General features: G+C 44.1%; 1 protein-coding gene and 1 non-coding gene across 5 annotated transcripts in view; one reads left to right on the top strand and one right to left on the bottom strand.

The window, feature by feature from the left end:
* Positions 1–25749, bottom strand: part of DNAAF11 (dynein axonemal assembly factor 11) — a 70938-nt gene extending 45189 nt beyond the window's left edge. For 2 of the 4 annotated variants that reach the window (XM_005900735.2, XM_070382769.1), the window contains exons 1-3: positions 25608–25749; positions 13970–14137; positions 5770–5847 (exon numbers count right to left, since the gene is read on the bottom strand). In XM_005900735.2, coding sequence (XP_005900797.2) covers positions 5770–5847; positions 13970–14137; positions 25608–25617 — 256 coding nt within the window. In that variant the 5' untranslated portion in view covers positions 25618–25749. Of the gene's footprint in view, positions 1–5769; positions 5848–13244; positions 13391–13969; positions 14138–25607 lie in introns of those variants that run through there. The other 2 variants (XM_070382770.1, XM_070382772.1) reach the window with 2 other exon arrangements.
* TRNAC-ACA (transfer RNA cysteine (anticodon ACA)) lies at positions 2997–3068 on the top strand. Its single transcript has one exon. It is a non-coding gene; the product is annotated as a tRNA-Cys (tRNA).
* Positions 25750–26104: the final 355 nt, after the last annotated feature.

The raw sequence follows: 26104 nt of genomic DNA, 5'->3' as shown, positions 1-26104 counted from the left end.
GACTGATCATGGACTGTCCCTTATAAATCCTCCAACTGTCTTGAAACAGGGATACTACTTTCTCCTTGTTCTCCTTTATAATGTCGTTTATTCCTCTTGATCTTTTACAGGCTTTTCCACCCCATCAGTGGGGATTTCCATCAATGACCCAATACTCCCCTCTCCTTATGGTCCTGATGACAGTAGTCATGTTCACTGGTTTTACTAACCCCAGATTCTGATGACTCCCAAACAAGAAACCCATATCTGACCATCCAACTGAACATCACACTCCTGTTTCTACATGTCTGCAAGATACTCCACATTCAACATGTCCAGACTGAATTCTCCACATTTTCTCTCACTTTCTACTCCTCAAAACAGCTTTTCTGCCTTCTTTACATCTAGAATTTATTGATGTCATCACCATTTTGTATTAGACATGATTTGTTTCATTTTGTATCAGACTGTATCACTTTGATACACTGTGATACACTTTGACATCACTGTGTTGTATTACTAAGGTAAAATATGAATTATTAAAAAGATGAATATCTAAAATACACAAGAACAACTCAACACTCTTATATATTTGAGATTCAGCTACATAGGTGAAGGAAACTCAGTAACTTCCTATCTTCAAAACTGAATTTTAAATATATTGACAAGGTTATCATATACAAATATATATATTTTTTCAGCATTCAACCTATCAATACATAAAATAGGCTCTTAGGTGTTTTTGTTTTTTTTTTCTCTTGATCCAGAATTTCATTGGGGAGGAAAAGGTCCTGGTCAAATACATCAACTGGGAACAGGTAATTTGTACAAAACTGTTCAGAACAGTTCTATTCACAAGAGCAAACATAATTAAAAACACCTCAAGTGCCAAAAAATAAAGTTATTTAAAACACATCAATATACTTGATAATTCAGTCATTAAATCATAATAATGTGAACTCAGCCACTATATGAAGAATGAATATGAAACTAGACAAATAAATATAATTAAGTTTATATCTCTGTGCCTGTAGGTTTGTTTATATTAGCAAAAAGAAAATGTTAGATGGATTTTGTGAAGTGTAAAGGATATATCTGGGGTAGTCTGACTTAAGATACAGGTTGCCTGGTATTTCTTAAGTTTACTTTAGGACACTTGAGAGATATTTTCACTACATTTTCTTCCATATAAGAAAAGACTGACATTTGGAAGACTCCAACAAACTAAAAAATTCAGATAATTTTTGGATTTTGCTGTAATTTTGTAGATGCAGAACCCTCCAAATGTTCATTATGTTTTTCAAAGTGATGAATCTTAATTTTTCTTCTGCTAGGCTTACACATAAGCAATTAAGCCACATCTGCCATTTGAAAGAACAATTCCTGCTGAACTAGCCAGCCAGAGAAAACCTCCTCTTTGGAGTGAGGGTACCCCTGCCTTCAGCTGAGTCCCACCCTTTATCCTCTGTGCTGAGAAGATCCAGCTCAGTGGACCACAGGGGTCTGAACGTCGCTGAAACCAACACGGTGATTTCCCAAGGGCGAGAGCTGACCCTCACAGAAGCCCCTCCTGTCTCCCCAGGCTAGGGTGGGTGAGGAGGAGCGATGGGAAAAAATAGGCACTTGATTCTATCCTGGTGAATCCACAATAAGAAAAAAAAGAAAGAGGGATACAGTTATGGTTTGCCATCCAGCAAAACGAACAAACAAAAACCCAGCTTACGTTTAAGATCACACTGAGATTGACTCAAGTAGGTGAGCTGCGTATATACACCCTCCTCTCTACCTCAAACATTTAAATTAAACAAAAAGTACACATTTGCCAGAAGATAAGGCACACATCCCTGCCTACTGCCCAGCTCCGCAGGCAACCCTGAGCCCAGTGCATCTGTATTAGAGCTGGAAGGCAGAGCACCAAACGAGGAAGTGTCCACTGCGGACCAAGCTCCCAAAGCTCCAGGACGATAGTGACAATGCTGCCCTCTAGTGGTCTGTGGCCAACACACACCGCAAAACCCAGAACTCTCCACCTCCTTTCGGATTCTTTGCTAAGTAAAAGAACAAGCCCTGGACAAGTCAACTGAGAGTGAGAGCTTAAATTTTCTCTGACATCATAGACTGACACTTCACTACTACAGAACATAGATATAAGGCAGATTTTGTTATTTCATGTGTTCACATGTGACTATGGTAAGCAGGCTGGAGAGTGGTATCTGAGAGGGAGCAAAGGCCCCATTCCTAAGGCAGAAAGATGCCAGTGATGGAAACAACCATCTCAGCTCCAGCACTGATGATGGTCTGGGGACTTTCTTAGTGATGACGCTGTAGGTTTTGAGGATGAACATTAAAAATGTATGACGAATATTTATGTCTTTATTGATATACAACCTCGAAGGCCACTGAAATACCAATGTCGACACTGTGAGACAAATAGGCTAAAATCCAACATAACCTAAGCAATGTCCTCCTAATTTTAGCTCTTGGCAGATGGGAGGAGAGTGGGGAGAGCAGCTTGCCTGCTCCACGCCCCTGCCCACTCGTACCGAGTCCACGTGGTGCTGCCAGCTAGGCAAGAGGCTGGATGTGTAAACACAACCTCACAACTGCAGAGTAAGCCCACACAGGTACCTAATCAACCAAACCCTTTGCGGTTTCAGCAGACACAGAGTGTTACTAGACACTGAGGGGAAAAAAATAACAGCACAAAATAGAAGCCTCCAAAGTAACACAGGAAACCTCCCAGAACATAGAACAACAAGACAACAGGGTTTAAATAAGGAATACAGGTGAAGCGACATGGAAGATCAATCTAGTAAGAGGTTCTACTAGATTAAAGGAGGTTCTAGGGGAGATCAGAGAAAATAGGTGATGGACATGCCTGTTACCTTGATCGTGGTGATGGTTTCACGTGTGTGTGCACAGGTCCAAACTCAACAAACTGTATACATTAAACGTCTGCAGGTTTCTGTACATCAATTAAACCTCAATAAAGTTATTTACACATTGACATAATGACTTCCCTAGTGGCTCAGACGGTAAAGCGTCTGCCTACAATGCAGGAGACCCGGGTTCGATCCCTGGGTGGGGAAGATCCTCTGAAGAAGGAAATGGCAACCCACTCCAGTACTCTTGCCTGGAAAATCCCATGGATGGGGAGCCTGGTAGGCTACAGTCCATGGGGTCGCAAAGAGTCGGACACGACTGAGCGACTTCACACGCAGTTATTTAAGAAGAAAGAACCACTCGGTTCCAAAGAACACCAATGAGAAAGTTGACAAGAAAACCCACAAAATGGGAGAATATATCAACGAATCATTTATCTGATTGGACTCTAGCATTCAAAACATAAAAATAAGTCTTACAATTCAACAGTCGAACAACAAATAACTTGGTTAGAAAATGGGCAAAGATTTTGAATAAAGATTTCTCCAAGGAAGACACACAAATGGCCAATAAGCACATTTTTTAAAATGCCCAAACTCATTAGTCATTAGGTGAATGCAAATCAGAACCACAATGAGATACCACCCCACACCCACTAGAATGGCTACTACAAAAACAAATAAATAAAAACCGAAAATGACAAGTGTTCATCAGGATGCAGAGAAACGGGAGCCCTCATAAATTGCTAGTGGGAATGGCAAATGGTGTGATTGCTTTGGAAAACATTTGGCAGCTCCTGAAAACAGAATTAAGCACAGAGTTACCATATGACCCAGCAATTCCATTTCCTGGTATACTAAACTAACAGAAAACATATGTTTATGCAGAAACTCATACATTAATGTTCACAGAGGCTATACTCATAATAACCAAACAGTGGACACAACTCAAATATGCATCAGTTAATGAACAGGGTAAACAAAATGAGGTGTATCCATATTGGAATATTATTGAATATCATTATCATTATTTGGAATATTATTATCATTATTAGAATATTATTCAGCCCTTAAAAGGATTAAGTACTGATGCATCCTACAACATGGATGGACCCTGGATACATTAGGCTAAGAAGTCAGCAGACCAAATACTGTCCATATATTGTTTGGTTCCACTCACATGACATGATCAGGATGGGAAAATCTATGGAGACAGAAAGCAGATGAGGGGTTGTTAGGGGCTGGGATAGGAAGTGAATGGGTAGTGAATGCTAATGAATATGGGAATTTCTTTGGGGGTGATGAAAATGTTCCAGAATTAGACAGTGATGATGGGTCCACACGGAGAAGGCAATGGCACCCCACTCCAGTACTCTTGCCTGGAAAATCCCATGGATAGAGGAGCCTGGTAGGCTGCAGTCCATGGGGTCGCTGAGAGTCGGACACGACTAAGTGACTTCACTTTCACTTTTCACTTTCATGCATTGGAGAAGGAAATGGCAACCCACTCCAGTGTTCCTGCCTGGAGAATCCCAGGGACGGGGGAGCCTGGTGGGCTGCCAGACGTCTATGGGGTCGCACAGAGTCGGACACGACTGAAGCGACTTAGCAGCAGCAGATGGGTCCACAACCTTGCAAATATACTAAAAATCACTGAATCGTGTATTTTCAGACAGTGAATTTTATGTTGTTATTCAGCCACTAAGTCATGTCAGACTCTGTGACCCCATAGACTGTTACATAAATTATGTCTCAATTTCAAAGTACTAAGTGGTCCAAATATTTCCATTTAGAAACATTTACATGATAAATCTGAAGTACATTAGAGAGATTAAATGTAAAGAATAAAATTATTATACTTAGAACTTTTATGGAATATATTTGTATTCAGAAATCATAAAGAGGAAAGAAAAAGACTGATAAATTGAAGTATACCCATTTCAAAAATAAGACTTCTGAACAATACCAGCATCTTGATTGAAATAAAAGTAGCAGACTCAAGAGAAAAGATTTATAACATATATAACAAGGTATTAATATCTGGAATGTATAAGAGCATGTGAAGAAAAATCAGTATAAAAAATGGCCAAAAGCTATGAAACAGTTATTCATAGAAGAAAAAATATAAATATTCAATAAATATCTGAAAGGTTATATGGAAGATCAATAATAATAAGTGAGGTACAAATTTTAAAATTTGCTAGAGAACAATGTCTTCTGATCATTAAGAAAAGATTGCTTATAAAAAGCATTAGTGAAGCTGGGGGGAAATGGGTATTCACATTGACCACCAGTACAAGTGGAAATCAATGCAACCTTTTTGGAGAACAATATTTTCCAAAACTATGCATGTTAAAACCAAGGAATTCTATTTCTAAGAATCTACCCTAGAAAAAAATTTACACATGTACACAGAGTGCAATGTAGAAAGATGCTCACTGCAGCCAAGCTGTTAGAGCAAAATGCTGGAACCACCCAAGTGTCCATCTGCAGATCAATGGTTGCATAACTCCGTCTACAATCATTCCATTTACCCAGACCTCCCCACCTTTCCCGGATATCAGAAAAACAAGGCAATTTCATGAAAGAAATTCATTTTGAAAACAATATTCATAGTATGATCCCATTGATAGAAAGCAAAATGTAGTAAAATAACCTTCTATACACCAGAGGGTTAATACCACTGACTTGGGGAAGGAAGCTGGGTTAGGAAGGGGCCAAAGCGACTTCCACTTTTGAATTTATGTATCTTATTATCATCTGACTTTTTCCAACAAGAATAACAAATATAAAACTGAGGTAAAAATGTTAATTTTAAAAGTCTATCTACTGTTTAAGCAATACTGTTTAAGTCTAATTTTAAGTATCAATTTTAATTACTAATACATTATTAGAAGAAAGTTCTTACCTTCCAGATTTTCAATTTTTTCAATGTTGTTTAAAGCTAAATTCAAATATTCAAGTTTCTTGAGTTTGCTAACATTTTCTGAAACATACAAATAATGGAATTAGTTAACCTTCGATATAAAAGACATTTTTACATAATCTGTTATAAAAATGACAAGAATCTAAGAATCATTGCTATGCTATGCTAAGTCACTTCAGTCGTGTCCAACTCTGTGCGACCCCATAGACGGCAGCCCACCAGGCTCCCCCGTCCCTGGGATTCTCCAGGCAAGAACACTGAAGTGGGTTGCCATTTCCTTCTCCAATGCATGAAAGTGAAAAGTGAAAGTGAAGTCGCTCAGTCGTGTCCGACTCTTAGTGACCCCATGGATTGCAGCCTAACAGGCTCCTCCGTCCATGGGATTTTCCAGGCAAGAGTACTGGAGTGGGGTGCCATTGCCTTCTCCATTATGGTTATCCAAAATCATGTTGCTTTTCCAAACCTGTATCTGTACATCAGACATGGTTGGTTGCCTACTCAGCATCCATTTCTCCCTCTGTTCTTCCTGAGGGAACCCAGTTCTACTCATGTTTCTGCTGCTGCTGCTAAGTCACTTCAGTTGTGTCCGACTCTGCGCGACCCCATAGACTGCAGCCCACCAGGCCCCCCCGTCCCTGGGATTCTCCAGGCAAGAACACTGGAGTGGGTTGCCATTTTCTTCTCCAATACATGAAAGGAAAAGTGAAAGTGAAGTCGCTCAGTCATGTCCGACCCTCAGCGACCCCATGGACTGCGGCCTTCCAGGCTCCTCCATCCATTGGATTCTCCAGGCAAGAGTACTGGAGTGGGGTGCCACTCATGTCTCTACCCAGCCCTAACTCTGGGGTTAGGCTTAACCAAGCAGGCCCAGTGCATGGCAATCCCATGTTCCTTGGTAGTGACAGCTCGGGAGGCCAGGCTTAAGTCAACCTGCCCAGGACAGTCTCCTGGCAACTGCGGTACAGAAGAGGGCGTGCACACCCTGTACTCCTGATCAGAAGGAATGGCCTGTATTTCATGCTTGTGAATTGCCTTTCTCTTTTTCCTGTTTGTGTGCTCAGTCACTCAGTCTTGTCTGACTCTTTGCAACCTTTTGAACTGTAGCCTGCCAGGTTCCTCTGTCCATGGGATTTTTCAGGCAAGAATGGAACACTATCTTTATTGACTCACAGTCATCTTGCAAAGCTGAAGGAATCAGCTGTCGGATGAAGCCCACAGTGGCTGGTGCAGCAGAGAGAATGAACCGGCCAACCAACCCTGGAGACTGGACAGTCTCTAGAGTTAATAGTTGGGTTAGAGGATAGATTTCCTCACTGCTAAGTCACTTTGAGTTGTGTTTACCTTTGCTTGAAGTCAAAATCATTCTGATACAGGATTATGGTTTTAAATAAATATGTAAGCCCATATAGGCAAAGCAAAAGCATAAATAAGTCAAGGAATCTCTTGAGGGGGGGGGCCCTTAAAAACAGCTTAAATAATACCATAGCTTGCACTGCTGAGTGCTTATTACAAGCCATACAATTTTCTAAGCATTCTGCATATTATCTCATTTAATCTTCCTAATAACCCTATGAAGTAAAAACTACTGTTGTCTCCCTTATACAAATGAGAACATCAAGGTGCAGAAAATTAATCCAGTTATTCAAGGTTAAGTGGCAGAGCCAGGAAATCTGACTGCAGAGCCTGGCACTAAATCATTACATTGCACTTTTAAAGGATAGTCCTTTCTAAGATGACATGAATACAGAAAATCCTGCTAAGAAACATGCATCAGGGCAGGCTCACTTAACACTTCCTCTGCACCATTTTCCAGGGATATTATGACAGTCAAATATGATGATTTATAACCATCACCTTTATCATCATCAATATTCATCTAAAATTTATAAATATCACATATTTGTTCCCATAGACCTGAGAATAAAAATTCACCTCTCCGAGCCTCAGTTTACTCATTTTTTTCAATGAGGATTTTTGAACAAAAACCTTCTCTCAGCAGTTATACCATCCTAAGCGATACTGATGCTGACAAGAGTTTCAAACCAATATCCGAGTATTTGATCATCAGAGATTTGTAGAGCTCTAGAGCAAGAGAGTTCCAGAAAAACATCTATTTCTGCTTTATTGACTACGCCAAAGCCTTTGACTGTGTGGATCACAATAAACTATGGAAAATTCTGAAAGAGATGGGAATACCAGACCACCTGACCTGTCTCTTGAGAAACATATATGCAGGTCAGGAAGCAACAGTTAGAGCTGGACATGGAACAACAGACTGGTTCCAAATAGGAAAAGGAGTACATCAAGGCTGTATATTGTCACCCTGCTTATTTAACTTCTATGCAGAGTACATCATGAGAAATGCTGGGCTGGAAGAAGCACAAGCTGGAATCAAGATTGCCGGGAGAAATATCAAGAACCTCAGATATGCAGATGACACCACCCTTATGGCAGAAAGTGAAGAGAAACTAAAAAGCCTCTTGATGAAAGTGAAAGAGGAGAGTGAAAAAGTTGGCTTAAAGCTCAACATTCAGAAAACGAAGATCATGGCATCCAGTCCCATCACTTCATGGGAAATAGATGGGGAAACAGTGGAAACAGTGGCTGATTTTATTCTGGGGGGGCTCCAAAATCACTGCAGATGGTGATTGCAGCCATGAAATTAAAAGATGCTTACTCCCTGGAAGGAAAGTTATGACCAACCTAGATAGCATATTGAAAGGCAGAGATATTACCTTACCGACAAAGGTCCATCTAGTCAAGGCTATGGTTTTTCCAGTGGTCATGTATAGATGTGAGAGTTGGACTGTGAAGAAAGCTGAGCACCAAAGAATTGATGCTTTTGAACTGCGGTGTTGGAGAAGACTCTTGATAGCCCCTTGGACTGCAAGGAGATCCAACAAGTCCATTCCAAAGGAGATCAGTCCTGGGTGTTTATTGGAAGGACTGATGCTGAAACTGAAACTCCAATACTTGGGCCACCTCATGCAAAGCGTTGACTCATTAAAAAGACCCTGATGTTGGGAGGGATTGGGGGCAGGAGGAGAAGGGGACGACAGAGGATGAGATGGCTGGATGGCATCACTGACTCAATGGAAATGAGTTTGAGTGAACTCCGGGAGTTGGTGATGGACAGGGAAGCCTGGCGTGCTGCGATTCATGGGGTCGCAAAGAGTTGGACATGACTGAGTGACTGAACTGAACTGAACTGAACTGAGATGCCAAAGATTATAACAGAGGTGCCAAAGATTGTAATAGAGTCCATACCCCAAACAGAAATACATAAAGTTATCATTGTTAAAACTGCACAATAAAATACCTTTCCTTCTCCATTTTTGTTATATGTATAACCCACTAAATGCTAAACTATATAACCTCTAAATGCTAACTGGTAGAAGAAAAGTTAAGATTTGTTTTGTAAGGGTTTCCTAGATTAAATTAAATCAAGGACAATGGGCCAAACTGATTAGAAAACAAAAAAACCCAAAAATCTCTATAAGGAAAAATATACAGAGCTTCCTAGGTGCCTGGAACAGGGGGTTACTGTTCTAGGCCAAATCATCCTGGGATCAGTTCCCACCCAAAGGCTTTATACAACCAGACCTACAAATCCATCCCCAGGAGCTGATCGTGGCTCAGATCATGAACTCCTTATTGCCAAATTCAGACTAAATGGAAGAAAGTAGGGACAACCACCACTAGACCATTCACGTATGATCTAAATCAAATCCCTATGACTATACAGTGGAAGTGACAAATAGATTCAAGTACCTGAGGAACTATGAACAGAAGTTCATAAGATTGTACAGGAGGTAGTGACTAAAACCATCCCCAAGAAGAAGAAATGCAAAAAGGCAAAATGGTTGCCTGAGGAGGTCTTACAAATAGCTGAGAAAGGAAGAGAAGAGAAAGGCAAAGGAGAAAAGGAAAGATATACCGATCTGAATGCAGAGTTCCAAAGAATAGCGAGGAGAGACAAGAAAGCCTTCCTCAGTGGTCAATGCAAAGAAATAGAGGAAAACAATAGACTGGGAAAGACTAGAGATCTCTTCAAGAAAATTAGAGATAGCAAGGGAACATTTCATGCAAAGATAGGCTCAATAAAGGACAGAAATGGAATGGACTTAAGAGAAGCAGAAGATATTAAGAAGAGGTGGCAAGGATACATAAAAGAACTATACAAAAAAGATCTCAATGACCCAGATAATCATGATGGTGTGATCACTCACCCACAGCCAGACATCCTGGAGTCCAAAGTCAAGTGGGTCTTAAGAAGCATCACTACAAACAAAGCTAGTGGAGTGATGGAATTCCAGCTGAGCCATTTCAAGTCCTAAAAAATGATGCTGTGAAAGTGCTACACTCAACATGTGAGCAGATTTGGAAAACACAGCAGTGGCCACAGGACTACAAAAGGTCACTTCTCAATCAGTCCCAAAAAAAGGCAATGCCAAAGAATGTTCAAACCACCACACAATTGCACTCATCGCACATGCTAGCAAAGTAATGCTCAAAATTCTCTAAGTGAGGCTTCAACAGTATGTGAACCGAGAACTTCCAGATGTTCAAGCTGCATTTAGAAAAGTCAGAGGAACCAGAGATCAAATTGCCAACATCTGCTGGATCATAGAAAAAGCAAGAGAATTCCAGAAAACGATCTACTTCTGTTTCATTGACTATGCTAAAGCCTTTGAGTGTGTGGATGGCAACAAACTGTGGAAAATTCTTCAGGAGATGGGAATACCAGACTACCTGACCTGCCTCCTGAGAAATCTGTATGCAGGTCAAGAAGCAACAGTTAGAACTGCACATGGAACAACAGACTGGTTCCAAATTGAGAAAGGAGTACGTCAAAGCTGTCACCTTGCTTATTTAACTTACATGTGGAGTTCAGCTCAGTTCAATTCAGTTGCTCAGTCGTGTCTGACTCTTTGTGACCCCATGGACTGCAGCACACTAGGCCTCCCTGTCCATCACCAACTCCTGGAGTTTATCCAAACTCATGTCCATTGAGTCGGTGATACCATCCAACCATCTCATCTTTTGTTGTCCCCTTCTCCTCCTGCCGTCAGTCCTTCCCAGCATCAGCGTCTTTTCCAGTGAGTCAGCTCTTCGCATCAGGTGGCCAAAGAATTGGAGTTTCAGCTTCAGCATCAGTCCTTCAAATGAACACTCAGGATTGATCTCCTTTAGGATGGACTTGTTGGATCTCCTTGCAGTCCAAGGGACTCTCAAGAGTCTTCTCCAACACCACTGTTCAAAAGCATCAGTTCTTTGGTGCTCAGCTTTCTTTATAGTCCAACCCTCACATCCATACACAACTACTAGAAAAACCATAGCCTTGACTAGACGGAACTTTGTTGGCAAAGTAATGCTTATTTAACTTATATGCAGAGTACATCATGAGAAATGCCAGGCTGGATGAAGCAAAAGCTGGAATCAAGAATGCAGGGAGAAATATCAATAAGCTTGGATAAGCAGATGACGCCACCCTTATGGCAGAAAGCAAGGAGGAACTAAAGAGCCTCTTGATGAAAGTGAAAGAGGAGAGTGAAAAAGTTGACTTAAAGCTCAACATTCAAAAAACTAAGATCATGGCATCTGGTCCCATCACTTCATGGCAAATATATGGGGAAACAGTAGAAACAGCGGCAGACTTTATTTTCCTGGACTCCAAAATCACTGCAGATGGTGACTGCAGCCATGAAATTAAAAGAAGCTTGCTCCTTGGAAGTAAAGTTATGACCAACCTAGATAGCATATTGAAAAGCAGAGACATACTTTACCGACAAAGATCCATATAGTCAAAACTATGGTTTTTCCAGTAGTCATGTGTGGATGTGAGAGTTGGACCATAAGAAAGCTGAGCACTGAGGAACTGATGCTTTTGAACTGTGGTGTTGGAGAAAACTCTCGAGAGTCCCTTGGACTTCCAGATTAAACCAGTCAATTCTAAAAGAAATCAGTCCTGAATATTCATTGGAAGGACTGATTGTGAAGCTGAAACTTCAATACTTTGGCCACGGATGTGAAGAACTGACTCACCGGAAAAGACCCTGACTTTTGGGAAAGTCTGAAGGCAGGAGGAAAAGGGAATGACAGAGGATGAAATGGCTGGATGGCATCACCCACTGGATGGACATAAATCTGAGCAAATTCTGGGAGTTGGTGATGGACAGGGAAGCCTGATGTGCTGCAGTCCATGGGGTCACAAAGAATCAGACATGACTGAGTGACTGAACTGAACAAATCCATCCCCCAGTTCAGGCCGCCCTGAGCCGTTCAACTTCTGGCCAGGCCTGAGGCTCATGGAGAGACTGTGACCAATGGAGATTCTGCGAGCGGATCCTCTAAGGCTCTGAGTCAGTAAGTCTGGGGTGAGGCCCTGGCCCCATTTTAACAGACCCCGGACAGGCCTCAGGTGACCCCTGGAGCCACACCAAGCAGAACCTACCCCCCACCCCACCGCCAGCCCGTCTGGAGCTCCCTGGGAAGAACAGAGCTTCAGCAAAGGCAAGTGTTTTGCAAACTGCTCCCTCTAGGGCCCAAGAGCACGTCTGAATCCTCCAGAAACAGTTGTATTTGCTAAATAAGCACCTAAACGCCTATGGGTGGAGTTGTGCTGAAAAATCCCATTATTAGGATTTAAAAGCATGTTTAATTTAAGAATACTTTGGAAGCAAAAATTCAAGCTTTCTCACAGCTCTGAAAAGGACTGAAACACTATGCTGCTAATTAGTGATTGTGACGGACCAGCTGTGGAGATGAAGATTTCGGGAACTCTTAGAGAGGCACAATTAGGACAACTCTCTAATGCCCTCGTGATAAAAGCGGGTGGTTTTCTGTAACAGCCTTTTTGATAGGACAATGTGCCAGAGTTTCTAATTTCAGGTAAAGTACAAGATGCCGAAAATAAGTATCTGAAGGAATATAATGAATTTTAATAAATCTTCTAAAAGTATGCAAATTCTAGACTTTTTGTTTCCCTAGAGCCCATTTTTGGTTATCCAGTAAGCTTCAGGTGACTAACTGCATCACCAGAGCTTCTAACCACAGCGATGCTACCACTGGGGGCCAGGTACTTCTTTCTGGTGGGTGGTGAGGCGGGCACAGGCCTAGGCACATGGTTCTGTTCAGCTCTGATACCACACACGTCTGTGTGTCAGATGCTGTTGGCTCCTTTTCCAGATTCAAGACTAAGACACAGATCAACAGTTAACTGACTTGCCCAATGGCACAGTTTTTTTAGTGGCAGAGGCAGGGTTCGAACCTGGATCTACGTGCTCATACCACTAAGCTTCTCTGTGGCTTTTCTCAGGGTTGGGGGGGCGCTCCTCCTGTTTCCATGTGGCAGGACCCCCCATTAGTGGGACTCCACAGGCTTCTCTTCTCTCTGCTCCCTTAACTCATTCTTCCCAGGGGTGGGGGTGGCAATTGGATGGGGAGGGCCGACTCACCTCATGGGAGAAGGAACTGGGCGTACCCGTCCACTCTCTCCTGGTCTGGGGTCTCCACCCCCTCCTGCCACAAATCACATAGGGAAGCCTGTGGTGATCGAGTTCTGCATGCAGCTGGGTGGTGTGTATGTTTAATTCTGGGGACACTGCAAGAGTAAAACCTAGTTTTTACTCAAGTTTTTACTAGTTATATTGCTGATTTTGGGTTCTCCATCTACCTGTTTATTTTTACCTCTCATTTCATTCCAAACTGGAGCAGCAAACAGGGCTGTCATTGTGAACCCCTCTCAATACCCAATCCTGAGCACGATTCCTGGCACACGGACTTTCTTGATACATGATAGCAGTAGACCTAGCTATCCCAGGCTGGGATCTGACAAGGATTTCCTCAGTTCTCACATAATCCTTTCAGGTTCATGACAAATGCCTGCATTCCTCTCTTTGACACTTTTTAAAAATCAGGTTTTAAAGGAATAGGTCAACTAATGTGTTCTCAGCCATCAACGGGTCCTCCTGACTCTTTGATGGAGATCCCCGGGGCAAAAGAGACAGACCGGGCACAGAAAGGCTCGGGGAACCAGTTTCATCAACAACCACTGAGAGATGGTTGCGTCTATTCCTCCATGCAATTCTCTTTCTTCCTCTAAGAAATAACACTGCATTTGCCAATATTCTGCCATTCAAAATGTTAAAGAAACTATGAGAACAAAGTCCTGAAGACTTACCAATTTTTCCGATGAGGTTATTTTGAAGATAGAGGATTTTTAAATCCCGGCACCACTTGTCAATATGCTCTAGTCTTTCTATTTCTTGCTGATGCAAGGAGAGTTCCTCCAGGGAAAAAATTACACAGTCATTGTGCTCGGCATTCTGTCTAATGAGATCTTCTGTGACTGAAAGAAAATGTGTTATGTATTACATCTCCATCCCCATTAATATTAAGCTATTAATGCACTGGGTTTTCCTCGCAGTGAGATGTGAATTCTCCAGGCCCAAGTCATTTTTCTGAAGGAAAGAGATCAGAGAAGTGCTGCCTCCTGTTGGGAGTTTTTATGACACTAGTGTAACTTGGAAGAAAGAGGCGATGATCCATTTTGTCTTATGCTGGAATCTACGTACATTTCGCTGGATGGATGGAGACCAAGTTGATTGGTAATGACCATGAGGATTGGGATCCTGAGGTGGTATCACATCAAACTGGGTGAGACCCACTAAGTAATCCAAGACGGAGGCATGGCACGGCTGACAGAGGGCAGAAACAGGACAGCATCTCCATTCAATAGCCACAACCATCCCGTAAGGAAAGGTTCACTCACTCATTCATTCATTCACCTGGTATCTATTTAACTAGAGTGGAAGAGACAGAAGAGAAATAACCCCAGATTTTACAGGGCAATCTTATAAAGCAACCACCACTGGATCTGTTTCCAGGAGGAATGAAAGAAGCTGATCACAGAGGGAGGGGTTGCAAGAGCCCCACTCCCCCCTGACAAGAGTGATGCATAGCACTGGGCTGGCCTGATGCCACAGGCCAGGAACATATGATGATGGTGGTGCCAAGGGACTGGGGACACCACTTGTGTCCACGGTTGCAGCCAAGAACAGGATACGAATCCTCTTCACAGTTGGGTTGTAAAAACTTTGGGTTGGCCAAAAAGTTTGTTCAGCTTTTTCTGTAACATGGAAAACCCAAATGAACTTCCTGGCCAACCCAATATATAATAAAAACAAGGAGGCAATCACAATGGAGAATACTTGTACTTTCCAGTGCTATTAAAAAAACTATGAATCCATTTGAACCCTCACATTTTAGGTGGAATGTGGAAATAATCACATCCATCCCACAGGATAATAAAGCTTCTCCTCTTGCCATTTACAGGGTGCCAGGAGTTGTCCTAAATGCTTCGCGTGTATGAACATGTGAGTAGGGACCATTGTTATTTACATTTGTTAGATGACGACTTGAGGCTCAGAGAGTTTAAGTAACTTGCCAGGGTCCAGCTATTATAGTAAGTGCTGGAGCCAAGTGACGGTGTGCTCTGAACCACCATGCTCCACTGCCCCAAGTGTGAGCAAAAAAGAGCCTCTCAAAAAGCCTCAAGCTTCCTGAACATACAAGCTCCTCTAGTGGAGACAGAGCTCTCCAGGTGCCCCTCTTCTGCATCACATCCTTACAGGTGAAGTCTGCCTTTTTTAAACAATGTGAAAACATGTACGAACTCCATCATTTGCGTGCAGTTAGCTGAACCCCCTGCTACATCCAGTGGTGAAAGGCGGGGTGCGTGTAATGACCATTCTTTGGAAGAAAGACCAGGGCAATGCAGAGGCTGAGAGATTCGTTTCCCAGGTGGCACAGTGGTAAAGAACTTGTCTGCCAAACAGGAGACATAGGTCCGATCCTTGGGTTGGGAAGATCCCCTGGAGAAGGAAATGGCAACCCACTCCAGTATTCTTGCCTAGGAAATCCCATGGATAGAGCAGCCTGGTGGGGTATAGTCCACGGGTTGCAAAGAGTTGGACATGACTGAGCGATTGAGCATGCAACAGCAGAGCTGGCTGCAAGCTAGGTCCTGGGAGGGGGCAGGCCAGAGAGGCGAGTAGGAGGCTAAAGGGGCAGCCTCCGCAGCCCTGCTCTCTGGGATCCCTACCGCGGGCTGCACTCTGCCATCTCTGGACACCACTGCTGTCATTAAACTGGCTTAAAAAGACTGCTCTAGTCAAGGAAAAGAAAGACAATACATGTTCTGAAAACCAAATTTTTAAGAGAAGGGAATTAAAACTACTCTTCCCACCTCCCACTACCAAAGTTGGTTCTAACAGCTGGAATCAGCTGGGGACAGCCAAGTTGAGGACACATCAAAGCTGCTGTGTAAAGTCAACCGTATTACCTGCCTCTGCAGTTGATGTCCAAGAATGCTCTTTACAAGGATGCAACGTGGGTTAAGGGGTTGAGATGACACTACCAATGTTACATCAGCTAACTTGATGAAATGTGGGAGTGATGCGCTGTGATGATGCAGACAGACCCTAGATGACTAACGGTGTGTATGTGACTCAAATGACACAAATCCATGGGGCAGGAAATGGACTTTGAGGCCTTGCGTCCATTAGACCTGGAGTCAATGGGCCAGAAGGATGAGCCCTTCCAGAGCCTGTGCCCTCCCCTGCAGACCATTGCCCCCAGGCAGAGCAAGGAAATCCTCTGCCTCCAAGTCCCACACTGGCTGCTTCTGCAGGCCACACCGTCGGGCACGCACTCCTTCACCCAGAGGTGTCCGAGGAGTGGCTGCTTTCTGGGGACATGGATGGCTTGGAAGTGTTGGCTGGAGTGTCTGCCCTCATATGTCGGCAGGAAGGACCAGGCTAGAGCCAGGGATGGCAAGAGGAGGGAGGTGTGGGCAAGGGAGCTGGCACAGAATCCAATGAGCTTGGGAAACATATACTGAATGTGGCATTCTGGGTTGTTATGAAGGTATACTCGTCAAGGAAAGAAGATGCGTTTTATTTAGCAGTTTGATGTATAACTTGATACATGTGCCTCCACTTATATTCCTGCCCCAGTTCCCCAGTTGCCCTGGATGAAGGCTTGGTTGGGTACCCAGCTTGAAGACAGCCTAACTCGAACCCTGCAAGAGCTGTCATCCAAGGATATGGTTAAGGTGAATGTGTGCAGGGCATTCTGATTGCATCTGGAGAAGCCTCACCTGGTCTCTGGCCTGAGGCAGCTACACCAGCATCTGCACAGGCCACGTGCTGCCTCTTGGGGATATGAAAGGTGTCACAGGTTTCTCCTGCTCTACAGTTGTGCAGGCTTTTCTGATCTGTCCAACCCTGGAGACTTGCTGGTCCCTCCAACTGCTGACTGAGTTCCCACTGATGTCGAATGTTGAAAGCGGTGTGGAGGGGTGGAGGAGTTGGCATAAATAACAAATTGATACCCACACACACACACACCCCCCCACATGGGAGAGGGGGGGCTAAGGTTCATTCAGCATACTGGGTAGTTTTGCCCAACGGCAACAATTATACACAACTAGGATAGATTAAAAGAAAATGGAAAATCACAAAGGAAGGTGGAACTGTGAAGGTCTGGAGTTTCCCAGAGGCCCTTTTCTGAACTCCTCTACATTAAGCAAACCACTGTGCAGCATACTGTTTCAGAGTGCTCAGGAAATTGTTCCACAATACTGCCTCACCTGTAATGGCAAACATCAGTACAAAAACCAGGGTCCCCGAGAAGCAATGTGTCAGAGTATCTACCTGGTGCATGGAGATTATAGTGCTTCAGACTTTTAAAGGAGAAAACATTTTGCAGTTTTATGTACAGTTTAGACCAAACATTCTTTAACTCCAAGCAGTATTGTGTACCTTTAGAAAGCCCTACTCCAAATAACACAGCCCTGCATTTATGAATAAATCACTTGAGGCACTTAAAAAGGCTTTGGAAGCATTAATGCATCCCCATAAGACTATCTCAAGACAGATGGTAATACAATGCCTATTTCTGGGAGACAGTGAAGGACAGGGAAGCCTGGTGTGCTGCAGTCCATGGGGTCACAAAGAGTCGGATACGACTTAGTGCCTGAACAACAATAATCATATGGTAGAGGAGAACATGCCAAGGCACTTACTATATAAAACATATTGCTTTCATTTCCTTCTTGGGGAAAATTCAAACAGTAAAATACAAGACTCAGATAGACACCGGAGAAGGCAATGGCACCCCATTCCAGTACTTTTGCCTAGAAAATCCCATGGATGGAGGAGCCTGGTAGGCTGCAGTCCATGGGGTCGCTAGAGTCAGACACTACTGAGCGACTTCACTTTCACTTTTCACTTTCATGCATTGGAGAAGGAAATGGCAACCCACTCCAGTGTTCTTGCCTGGAGAATCCCAGGGATGGTGGAGCCTGGTGGGCTGCCGTCTATGGGGTCGCACAGAGTCGGACACGACTAAAGCGACTTAGCAGCAGCAGCAGATAGACACGGAGAAGTATCTCACCTATAGAAGGCTGTAACCAATATCTGAATGAGCGGTTGATGAAGGATACTGACAGTTATAACCACAGATTCATACTCATCTCACTAAAAGAAAAAGGTTTAATGGAAACTCGTGCAGAGGCTTCTTTTCAATTCCTTAATATGACTGGGTTCTCGATACCTTGAGAGAGCATCCATGGAAAGACCCTACAGGGTGGGCAGGGCAGAGGGCAGGAGGAGAGGTTTTCAGGAATATCAGAGGTTGTCACGCTGTGTTTGCTATGACAGAGCTTTTCTAGAACAAGGTTCTAGAAGCTCACAAAGCCAACAATGCAGTGTTTGTCCTTCAGGCTTTGTATCATGTTTTGTAAACAACTCACCCTTTCTTGCCAGGGTACAGAAAAATCAGTAATGTATGCTTAAAGCAGATTCTGCAGAATTTTTAAACATCTTGAAAAACCAGCGGATACATACATGAAACAGAGATTTAACATAAATACATAGAAAGGGGTTGTTGCTGTTGTTTAATCCCTCAGTCATGTCTCTTTGCAAATCCATGGACGTAGTGCAACAGGCTCCTCTGTCCATGGGATTTCCCAGGTAAGCATACTGGAGTGGGTTGCCATTTCCTTCTCCAGGGGATCTTCCTGACCCAGAGACTGAACCCACCTCCTGCATTAGCAGGTGGATTCTTAATCACTCAGCCACCAGGGAAACCCAAATGACGGGGTCACAAATAGGTAAAGATTTCATCTTGTAGCATCTAAACTTTTTTCCTTTTCTTGTTTTCCATGGAAATTTTTAGAAACAGGATTTCTCAGTCACTTGCCCTGCCTCTTCTCACTGACTCAGGGTTATCTGATTGTTGGTGGTCACAGGGATCCCATCACACAGTTAGGGCACTGACAGTTACAAATACGGACAGGCTATACAAGGCAAGGACAGAAGGATCCAGAAAGTACTGTGAGTTCAGAGGAGGGAGTGACCCATGCTACAGAGCGACAGAAGAAGGTCAAACAGGGCATTATGGAGGAGAAGCCTGGGCTGAATCCTGAAACGCAAGTAGACATTTGGCAGATGTACCAGTAAGGAAAGCACACCACAGGCCGTGACAGATGCCATGAGGCCCAGCTCCCCGCTTCTGGCCTGAAGATGACTTCCTGCTGCTGGGAGGGCAGCCCTCAGCTGCCCACCTTCTTTGAAGTCACCCCAGCTGCAGAGACATCTCAACCAAAATCATGCCCCTCCTCCCAGGAAAGCCTGAGTGATATGGGGCTATAAAGGCCCAGCCCTCTCAACCCAACTTGGGAAAAACCAGAGGTCCAAGTTCAGAGCTCCTTTCACAAGCTCCAGGCTGGTTAGCTAAGGCCTTTGTTAAGATGCATCCCAACCCGATTTCCCTCTCTGCTGGACCTGGCTTTCTTGTCCAATGACACCTCCTCATACACTTCCTGCACACTTGCCTCCACTGAGAAGTCTGACTCCTGGGGAACCCAGCCTGGAAGAGTGGACACCGCAGGTGGTCACAAGAGCAGCCGCTGCCTTGCACAGAGCACTCTGCGCCTGGTCCCCACTGACAGCAACCTCACATGGCGGAAGGTGGGAGCCAGTCCCTGGGTCCTCTTTCCTAAGGACCATCAGCCCAATACGAGGATTCTGTGTTCATGACCTAATCACCTCCCAAAGGCCTCACCTCCTAATAACATCACCTTGAGGGTCAAGGTTTCAACTTATGAATTTTGGTGGGAAACAAACATGGATACTAGTGGAAGGGAACACACGGATAAGAGTGATGCAATCAGGCATTAGAGAAATACAGGGGAAATTGTAACTTAAAGGAAGATTGTGTTGGGGTGGCTACCACTGAAAACACAATTTACAAGGTAAGGCTGAGAGTCACAACCGAACATTAAAAGCTGATTGTAAACACCAGACTCCTATATTGGTAGCAAATAAAGAGGTTTTCTCCCTGAAAGTGAAGGACAGAGAGAGCTGAGAACCAGGCCAGGGACTAAATCACTAGAGAAGCAGAGCCTTCAGGTTCCAGACATGCTGGGGTCACAGGCACAGGATTTAGCCTCCAGCCTATGATAACTAAAAACCAAGACAAAATACAGGAAAATAATGTTGTTTTTTTAAACTTGTCATTGAGAAGTCGAAAGGAAAAAAAGTATTTTGAACAGAATATAATATGAAGAAAATAATCAGTATATCAAAATCTGTGGGGTACAGCTAAAACATAACTTCGAAGAGATTTATAGCACTAAATGCCTATAGCAAGAAAGAAAAGAGGTCCCAAATATCCGCTTCCTCTTTGAGAAACAGATCCCAAGATGACAGAGATGCTGGAATGAGCACACGAGAACCTTCAAGCAGCTGTGTTGGTTTCCTACAGTGGCGGTAACACATTACCACAAACTTAGCTGTTGACAGTTCCGCAGGCCAGAAGTCAGATATGGGTCTCGCCTACCTGATATTGGGGTGTCAGGGGGATTACATTCCTTTCTGGAGGTTCCAGGGGAGGACCCGTTTTCTTGCTTATTTGAGTTGCTGGCAGAATTTGGTTCCTTACAGTAATAGGACTGAGTTCCTCATTTTATTGCTGATTCTCAGCTGAAAGCCCCCCAGATTATAGCAACTTCAGCAGCTCAGAAGTTTCTGCCTCCCCAGCTCAAGAAGTTTGCTTGAATTCTATCTCCCTTTACCGCAGCAGGAAAGTTCCTCTAGACAGAAAACTGGGGTAACAGTGGGGCACAACTTTTGCATTTCCCTTCTCGCAAGGGGCACAGTTATGTCCTGAAAACAGCTACCTTATTCATGTTGCCCAATTTCACAGTTCTTTACAGAGGAAGGTTAACTCCAATACCACTTACTCTATCAGCGCTGCAGAAAGAAGCCCTAAAATGCCTCCTATTTATGACTAAGCACTTTAACCAAGCTTTTCCAATGGCCTGTCTCAAGAGGGCTTCTGTGGTACTTATTTCAGACTCTTACAGGGAGGATTAAGCATCCTATGCAGGTAAAGCATTCAGCAGGCTTATGGAACACTCTCCAAGGAAGACTGGATAAAGACAAATTATGCACAAGTTTAAATCGTCAATGTTCAAGTGCGCTGTCTGAGCAATTTCACTGTGACCACTCATATAAACTTAAATGAATATAATAGTCAAACTATTTTAATTTTCTTAAGGCAGAGAACATGTGCCAAACCATTCCTCTTTCAGTTACATTAATGAATAATTACAGAAAGGAAATAACTGTTCTAGCCGTAAAGCATTATATTGTCAAATAAATTAAGTTAAAAACAAAGTTAAGCAAATCAGCACAGTCTTTAGTACACAGTTCAGTCTGAAAATTAAATTAGGTCTTCCATAAAAAATAAGGGCTTCTCTGATAGCTCAATTGGTAAAGAACCCACCTGCAATACAGGAGACCCCAGTTTGATTCCTGGGTCGGGAAGATCTGCAGGAGAAAGGATAGGCTACCCACTCCAGTATTCTTGGGCTTCCCTTATGGCTTAGCTGGTAAAGAATCTGCCTGCAATGTGGGAGACCTGGGTTTGATCCCTGGGTTGGTAAGATCTCCTGGAGAAGGGAAAGGCTACCCATTCTAGAATTCTGGCCTGGAGAATTCCATGGACTGTATAGTCCATGGGGTCACAAAGAGTTGGACATGACTAAGGGATTTTCACTCACTCCATAAAAAATAAAACAAACTAAAAATCCTCTATTTATCCATAATTGTTTTTTCTTATTTCTGAAACTTTGTTTTATGTGCTTAGTATGTAAAGCCAAAGAATTGATGCTTTTGAACTGTGGTGTTGGAGAAGACTTGAGAGTCCCTTGGACTGCAAGGAGATCTGACCAGTCCATCCTACAGAAAATCAGTCCTGAATATTCATTGGAAGGACTGATGTTGAAGCTGAAACTCCAATACTTTGGCCACCTGATGCAAAGAACTGACTCATTTGAAAAGATCCTGATGCTGGGAAGGATTGAAGGTGAGAGGAGAAGGGGATGACAGAGGATGAGATGGTTGGATGACATCACCAACTCAGTGGACATGAGTTTAAGTAAATTCTGGGAGTTGGTGACGGATAAGGGAGGCCTGGCATGCTGCAGTCCATGGAGTCGAAAAGAGTCAGACACAACTGAGCAACTGAACTGAATTGACTGATGTAAATCTATGCAATTTCTTTAAAGGATGCTTTTCTTGGAAGCATCCTTTCATCAAAAAGCTTTTTCTGGTGTAGCTAAAATGTTTATAAAAAGCATTTCTCAATTATTCATAGGTGTGTGATGAACTAGCCATACGATATCAACAACGTATCTCAGCTTGAAATTGGGACTTCCCTGGTAGTCCAGTGCTTAAGACTCTGAACTTCCAATGCAGGCGGCTTGGGTTCAATCCCTGGTTGGGAAACTAAGATTCTACATGCTGCTGCTGCTGCTAAGTTGCTTCAGTCGTGTCCAACTCTGTGCGACCCCATAGACAGCAGCCCACAAGGCTCCCCCGTCCCTGGGATTCTACAGGCAAGAACACTAGAATGGGTTGCCATTTCCTTCTCCAATGCATGAAAGGGAAAAGTGAAAGTGAAGTCGCTCAGTCGTGTCCGACTCTTTGTGACCCCATGGACTGCAGCCCACCAGGCTCCTCCATCCATGGGATTTTCCAGGCAAGAGTACTGGAGTGGGGTGCCACTGCCTTCTCTGCCTACATGCTTCTGCTGCTGCTGCTGCTGCCAAGTCGCTTCAGTCGTGTCCAACTCTGTGTGACCCCATAGATGGCAGCCCACCAGGCTCCCCCGTCCCTGGGATTCTCCAGGCAAGAACACTGGAGTGGGTTGCCATTTCCTTCTCCAATGCATGAAAGTGAAAAGTGAAAGTGAAGTCACTTAGTCGTGTCCGACTCTCAGCGACCCCATGGACTGCAGCCCACCAGGCTCCTCTGTCCATAGGATTTTCCAGGCAAGAGTACTGGACATGCTGCTAGGTGTGGTCAAAAAAAAAAAAATAGAGAGAGCTTGAAATTAATGGTAAACAACACTGTCCACCAAATGAATTAAGACTTAAAAGTAGGAAACGCGATTTAAAGGATTTGTTACAAGCAGCTGATGAAGTCTACAATATAACAGGCAATGCATTAGGAGGATGATTCTAACTGGAGTCTCCTATTTAAGGTGAACTGAGAGGAAATAATATAAAACTGATTTTTCCTCTACGTGCCTTTAAGAAAATGTGGACACTATGAAAAGCCACTGAGCTGGACCTCAAATTGAATGCTAACTTATCACATAACAAGTATAAAGTTTGAGACCAGATGCTTAAACCTTCTGCATAACAGAGTCCATCTATATAGTTTTAAAGATGGTGTGAACTAGAGACCACTGAGCATCCTTCCAGTAATAACATCCTACGGCTTTGAGGGTACTTAACTTCCCCTGGCAAATGCATACACAGATCACATCTCAAGAGACTAGCCACCCTAATTTGATAGTCACAGTAGTATCAATACAAAATGAATTCAATATTAATTTTAAGAAAGGAGTTCTTTTTTCTCTAAATCATAATCTGCAGTGAGAGGTCAGTGCAGAGAGGCACTAATTATTTCATTTTCCCCCACTCACTGCTCCCAGGCTTGATCTTGCTCTCTCTGGGCAGACATCAACACTAAAAGTAGTTTCTTTGACTTTCAACATGAGAGCTCACACCACGGCCTCTCTTTTCCTCACCAGACCTTCCCTTATTCTCAGGAGACAGTGTAGACACAGATTAAAGAAAGCCAGCTCTGTTCAGGTTCACATCCCAGATACATTGCTGACTGTGTGACAATCGGCAGGTTGCTTAACCTCTCTGTTCTTCAGATTCCTCAACTGCAAAATGGAGGTAGCGTCTGTCTCACAAGATTTTTGTGAGAACTCAAGGAGTTGACACAGAGATGCCACTCAGAACATTGCCCTAGAAGGCAGCAAGAACATGACGATCATAAGCCCTTATTACCATCTTCTCTCGGAAGCTCAAGTTTTTTCTTCTGATGTAGAGAGTTCAGAACTGTGGAAAGAGCAGTAAAAGCCAAGGAGCTTGTATCTTAGTTTTTTATTCCATCGTGACTGATATTTTAAAATAAGCGTTGGCTTTCTTCCTCAAAGGGAGAAGCTCCAAAAGGGCTGGCCCTCCTCTTTTGCTCACCACTGCACCTGCAGCATCTGACACGAGGTGTATCAGTGTTAGTTGCTCAGTCACGTCCGACTCTTTGTGACCCTGTGAACTGCAGCCCGCCAGGCTCCTGTGTCCATGGAATTCTCCTGGCAAGGATACAGGAGTGGGTTGCCATTTCCTTACTCCAGGGAATCTTCCTGATCCAGGGATCAAACCCAGGTCTCCCACATTGCAGGCAGGTTTTTTTTTTACCGTCTGAGCCACAGGGTAGGAACTCCAGTATGAGTCTGATATGTTAATGATTTAACAAATGAAAGTGGACAGGATTCAAAGGCAGAGGGCAAAGGATAATCCACGGAAAAGTAAAAAATATTGATAAGCAAAAAAGAAAACAATGGGATGAGGATAAGGGAAGGGAGAAGAAATAACACTCTCAAGATTTGGGACAGTGTAAACATTTAAAATCACCATCCCCTTTCCACCACCAGACTGTCAGCTCTTCCAGGGAAAATACCCCACCATCTACCACAGTCTCTTGATTTAGAAGTATTCACTATGACACTTCTACAACAAGTGATAAATTCAGGGTAACTGTATAAAAGTGCAATTTGGAAAGGTCAAAGATAGTGTCGGTGTTGGAATAGTTCAGCCTGAAATAATTGGTACAATCTAAAATATATAAGTAACTGCTAATTCTGCCACTTCACAGTGTCTTGGTATATTCATAATCATATTTACAACACTGACTGTAAACAGATGCTATTAGTGCCTTCATTTTGGAGGTGAGGAAGTCTCACAGCTGGTGGCAGGAAGGTGCACGAGGTAAGGCCATGGGGTCGGGTCCCTCAACCACGAGGCTACACTGCTCCCAGTGGGGCTCAGAGACAGCGACTAGCCCACGCTGCAGGCAAGGGAACGCGCGGGCTCGAACCGGGCGTGTCTGACGCCAAGACGCTTAGACTTTCCACGAGCCCTTCCATCAAGTGCCATGCCTTTCTCCCCCAGCCCCACGCCTGCCCCACTTTACAGATCGGGAACCTGGGTCTCGCCGGGGCCAAGCAGCCCAGCCAGTCGGCGCAGGGCCTGCCCCAGCCGGGTCTGCAGAGGGCCAAGGGCCGGAGGGGTTAGGATCCGCCGGCAGAAGGGGCGTCGAGAGTCCCGAGAGGCCCGGGACGATGCCTAGAATGGGGACGATCGAGAGCGGAAGATTGGAGGGGGCGCTTACTCCGTCCCATGTCGCCCCTCGAGGGTCTCGGGCCCGGGAAGCTCCACCAGGACCCGCCAGGACTCCCCGGCCGCCTCGCAGTCTCTCCTCCGCGCGTCCGCACCTGGGAACCATGGCAACGGGGACTCTACGGAGGCCGCGCGGGGCCAGGCGGGGCCGCGTTTCCCGACTCTGGAGGGGCTGGGAGGAGAGTCTGCCCCAGAGAAGATCCGGGTGTCCCATAACCCAGACCTAGTCCTCCTCCACGGCCCCATCCTCCATCTCGGCAAACTGCTTCCCTGACCACAGATCAGCTGGCCAAACTAAACACAGAACCACAGGACACTCTGTTTCCTGAGGGGAGCTGCCTCCTGAGTCCCCTTAGCCTGTCCTTTGCTCTTTTCTCTTTGTGTTTGATTTAAGGCCTTCCACACTGGAATCTGGAATCAAGATTGCCGGGAGAAATATCAGTAACCTCAGATATGCAGATGACACTACCTTATGGCAGAAAGTGAAGA

Source organism: Bos mutus, chromosome 14 (genome assembly GCF_027580195.1).
Source record: "Bos mutus isolate GX-2022 chromosome 14, NWIPB_WYAK_1.1, whole genome shotgun sequence".
Classification (NCBI taxonomy): Eukaryota; Metazoa; Chordata; class Mammalia; order Artiodactyla; family Bovidae; genus Bos; species Bos mutus.
The sequence above is the reverse complement of the archived record's forward strand: the minus strand, read 5'-3'. Positions and strand labels throughout refer to the sequence as shown.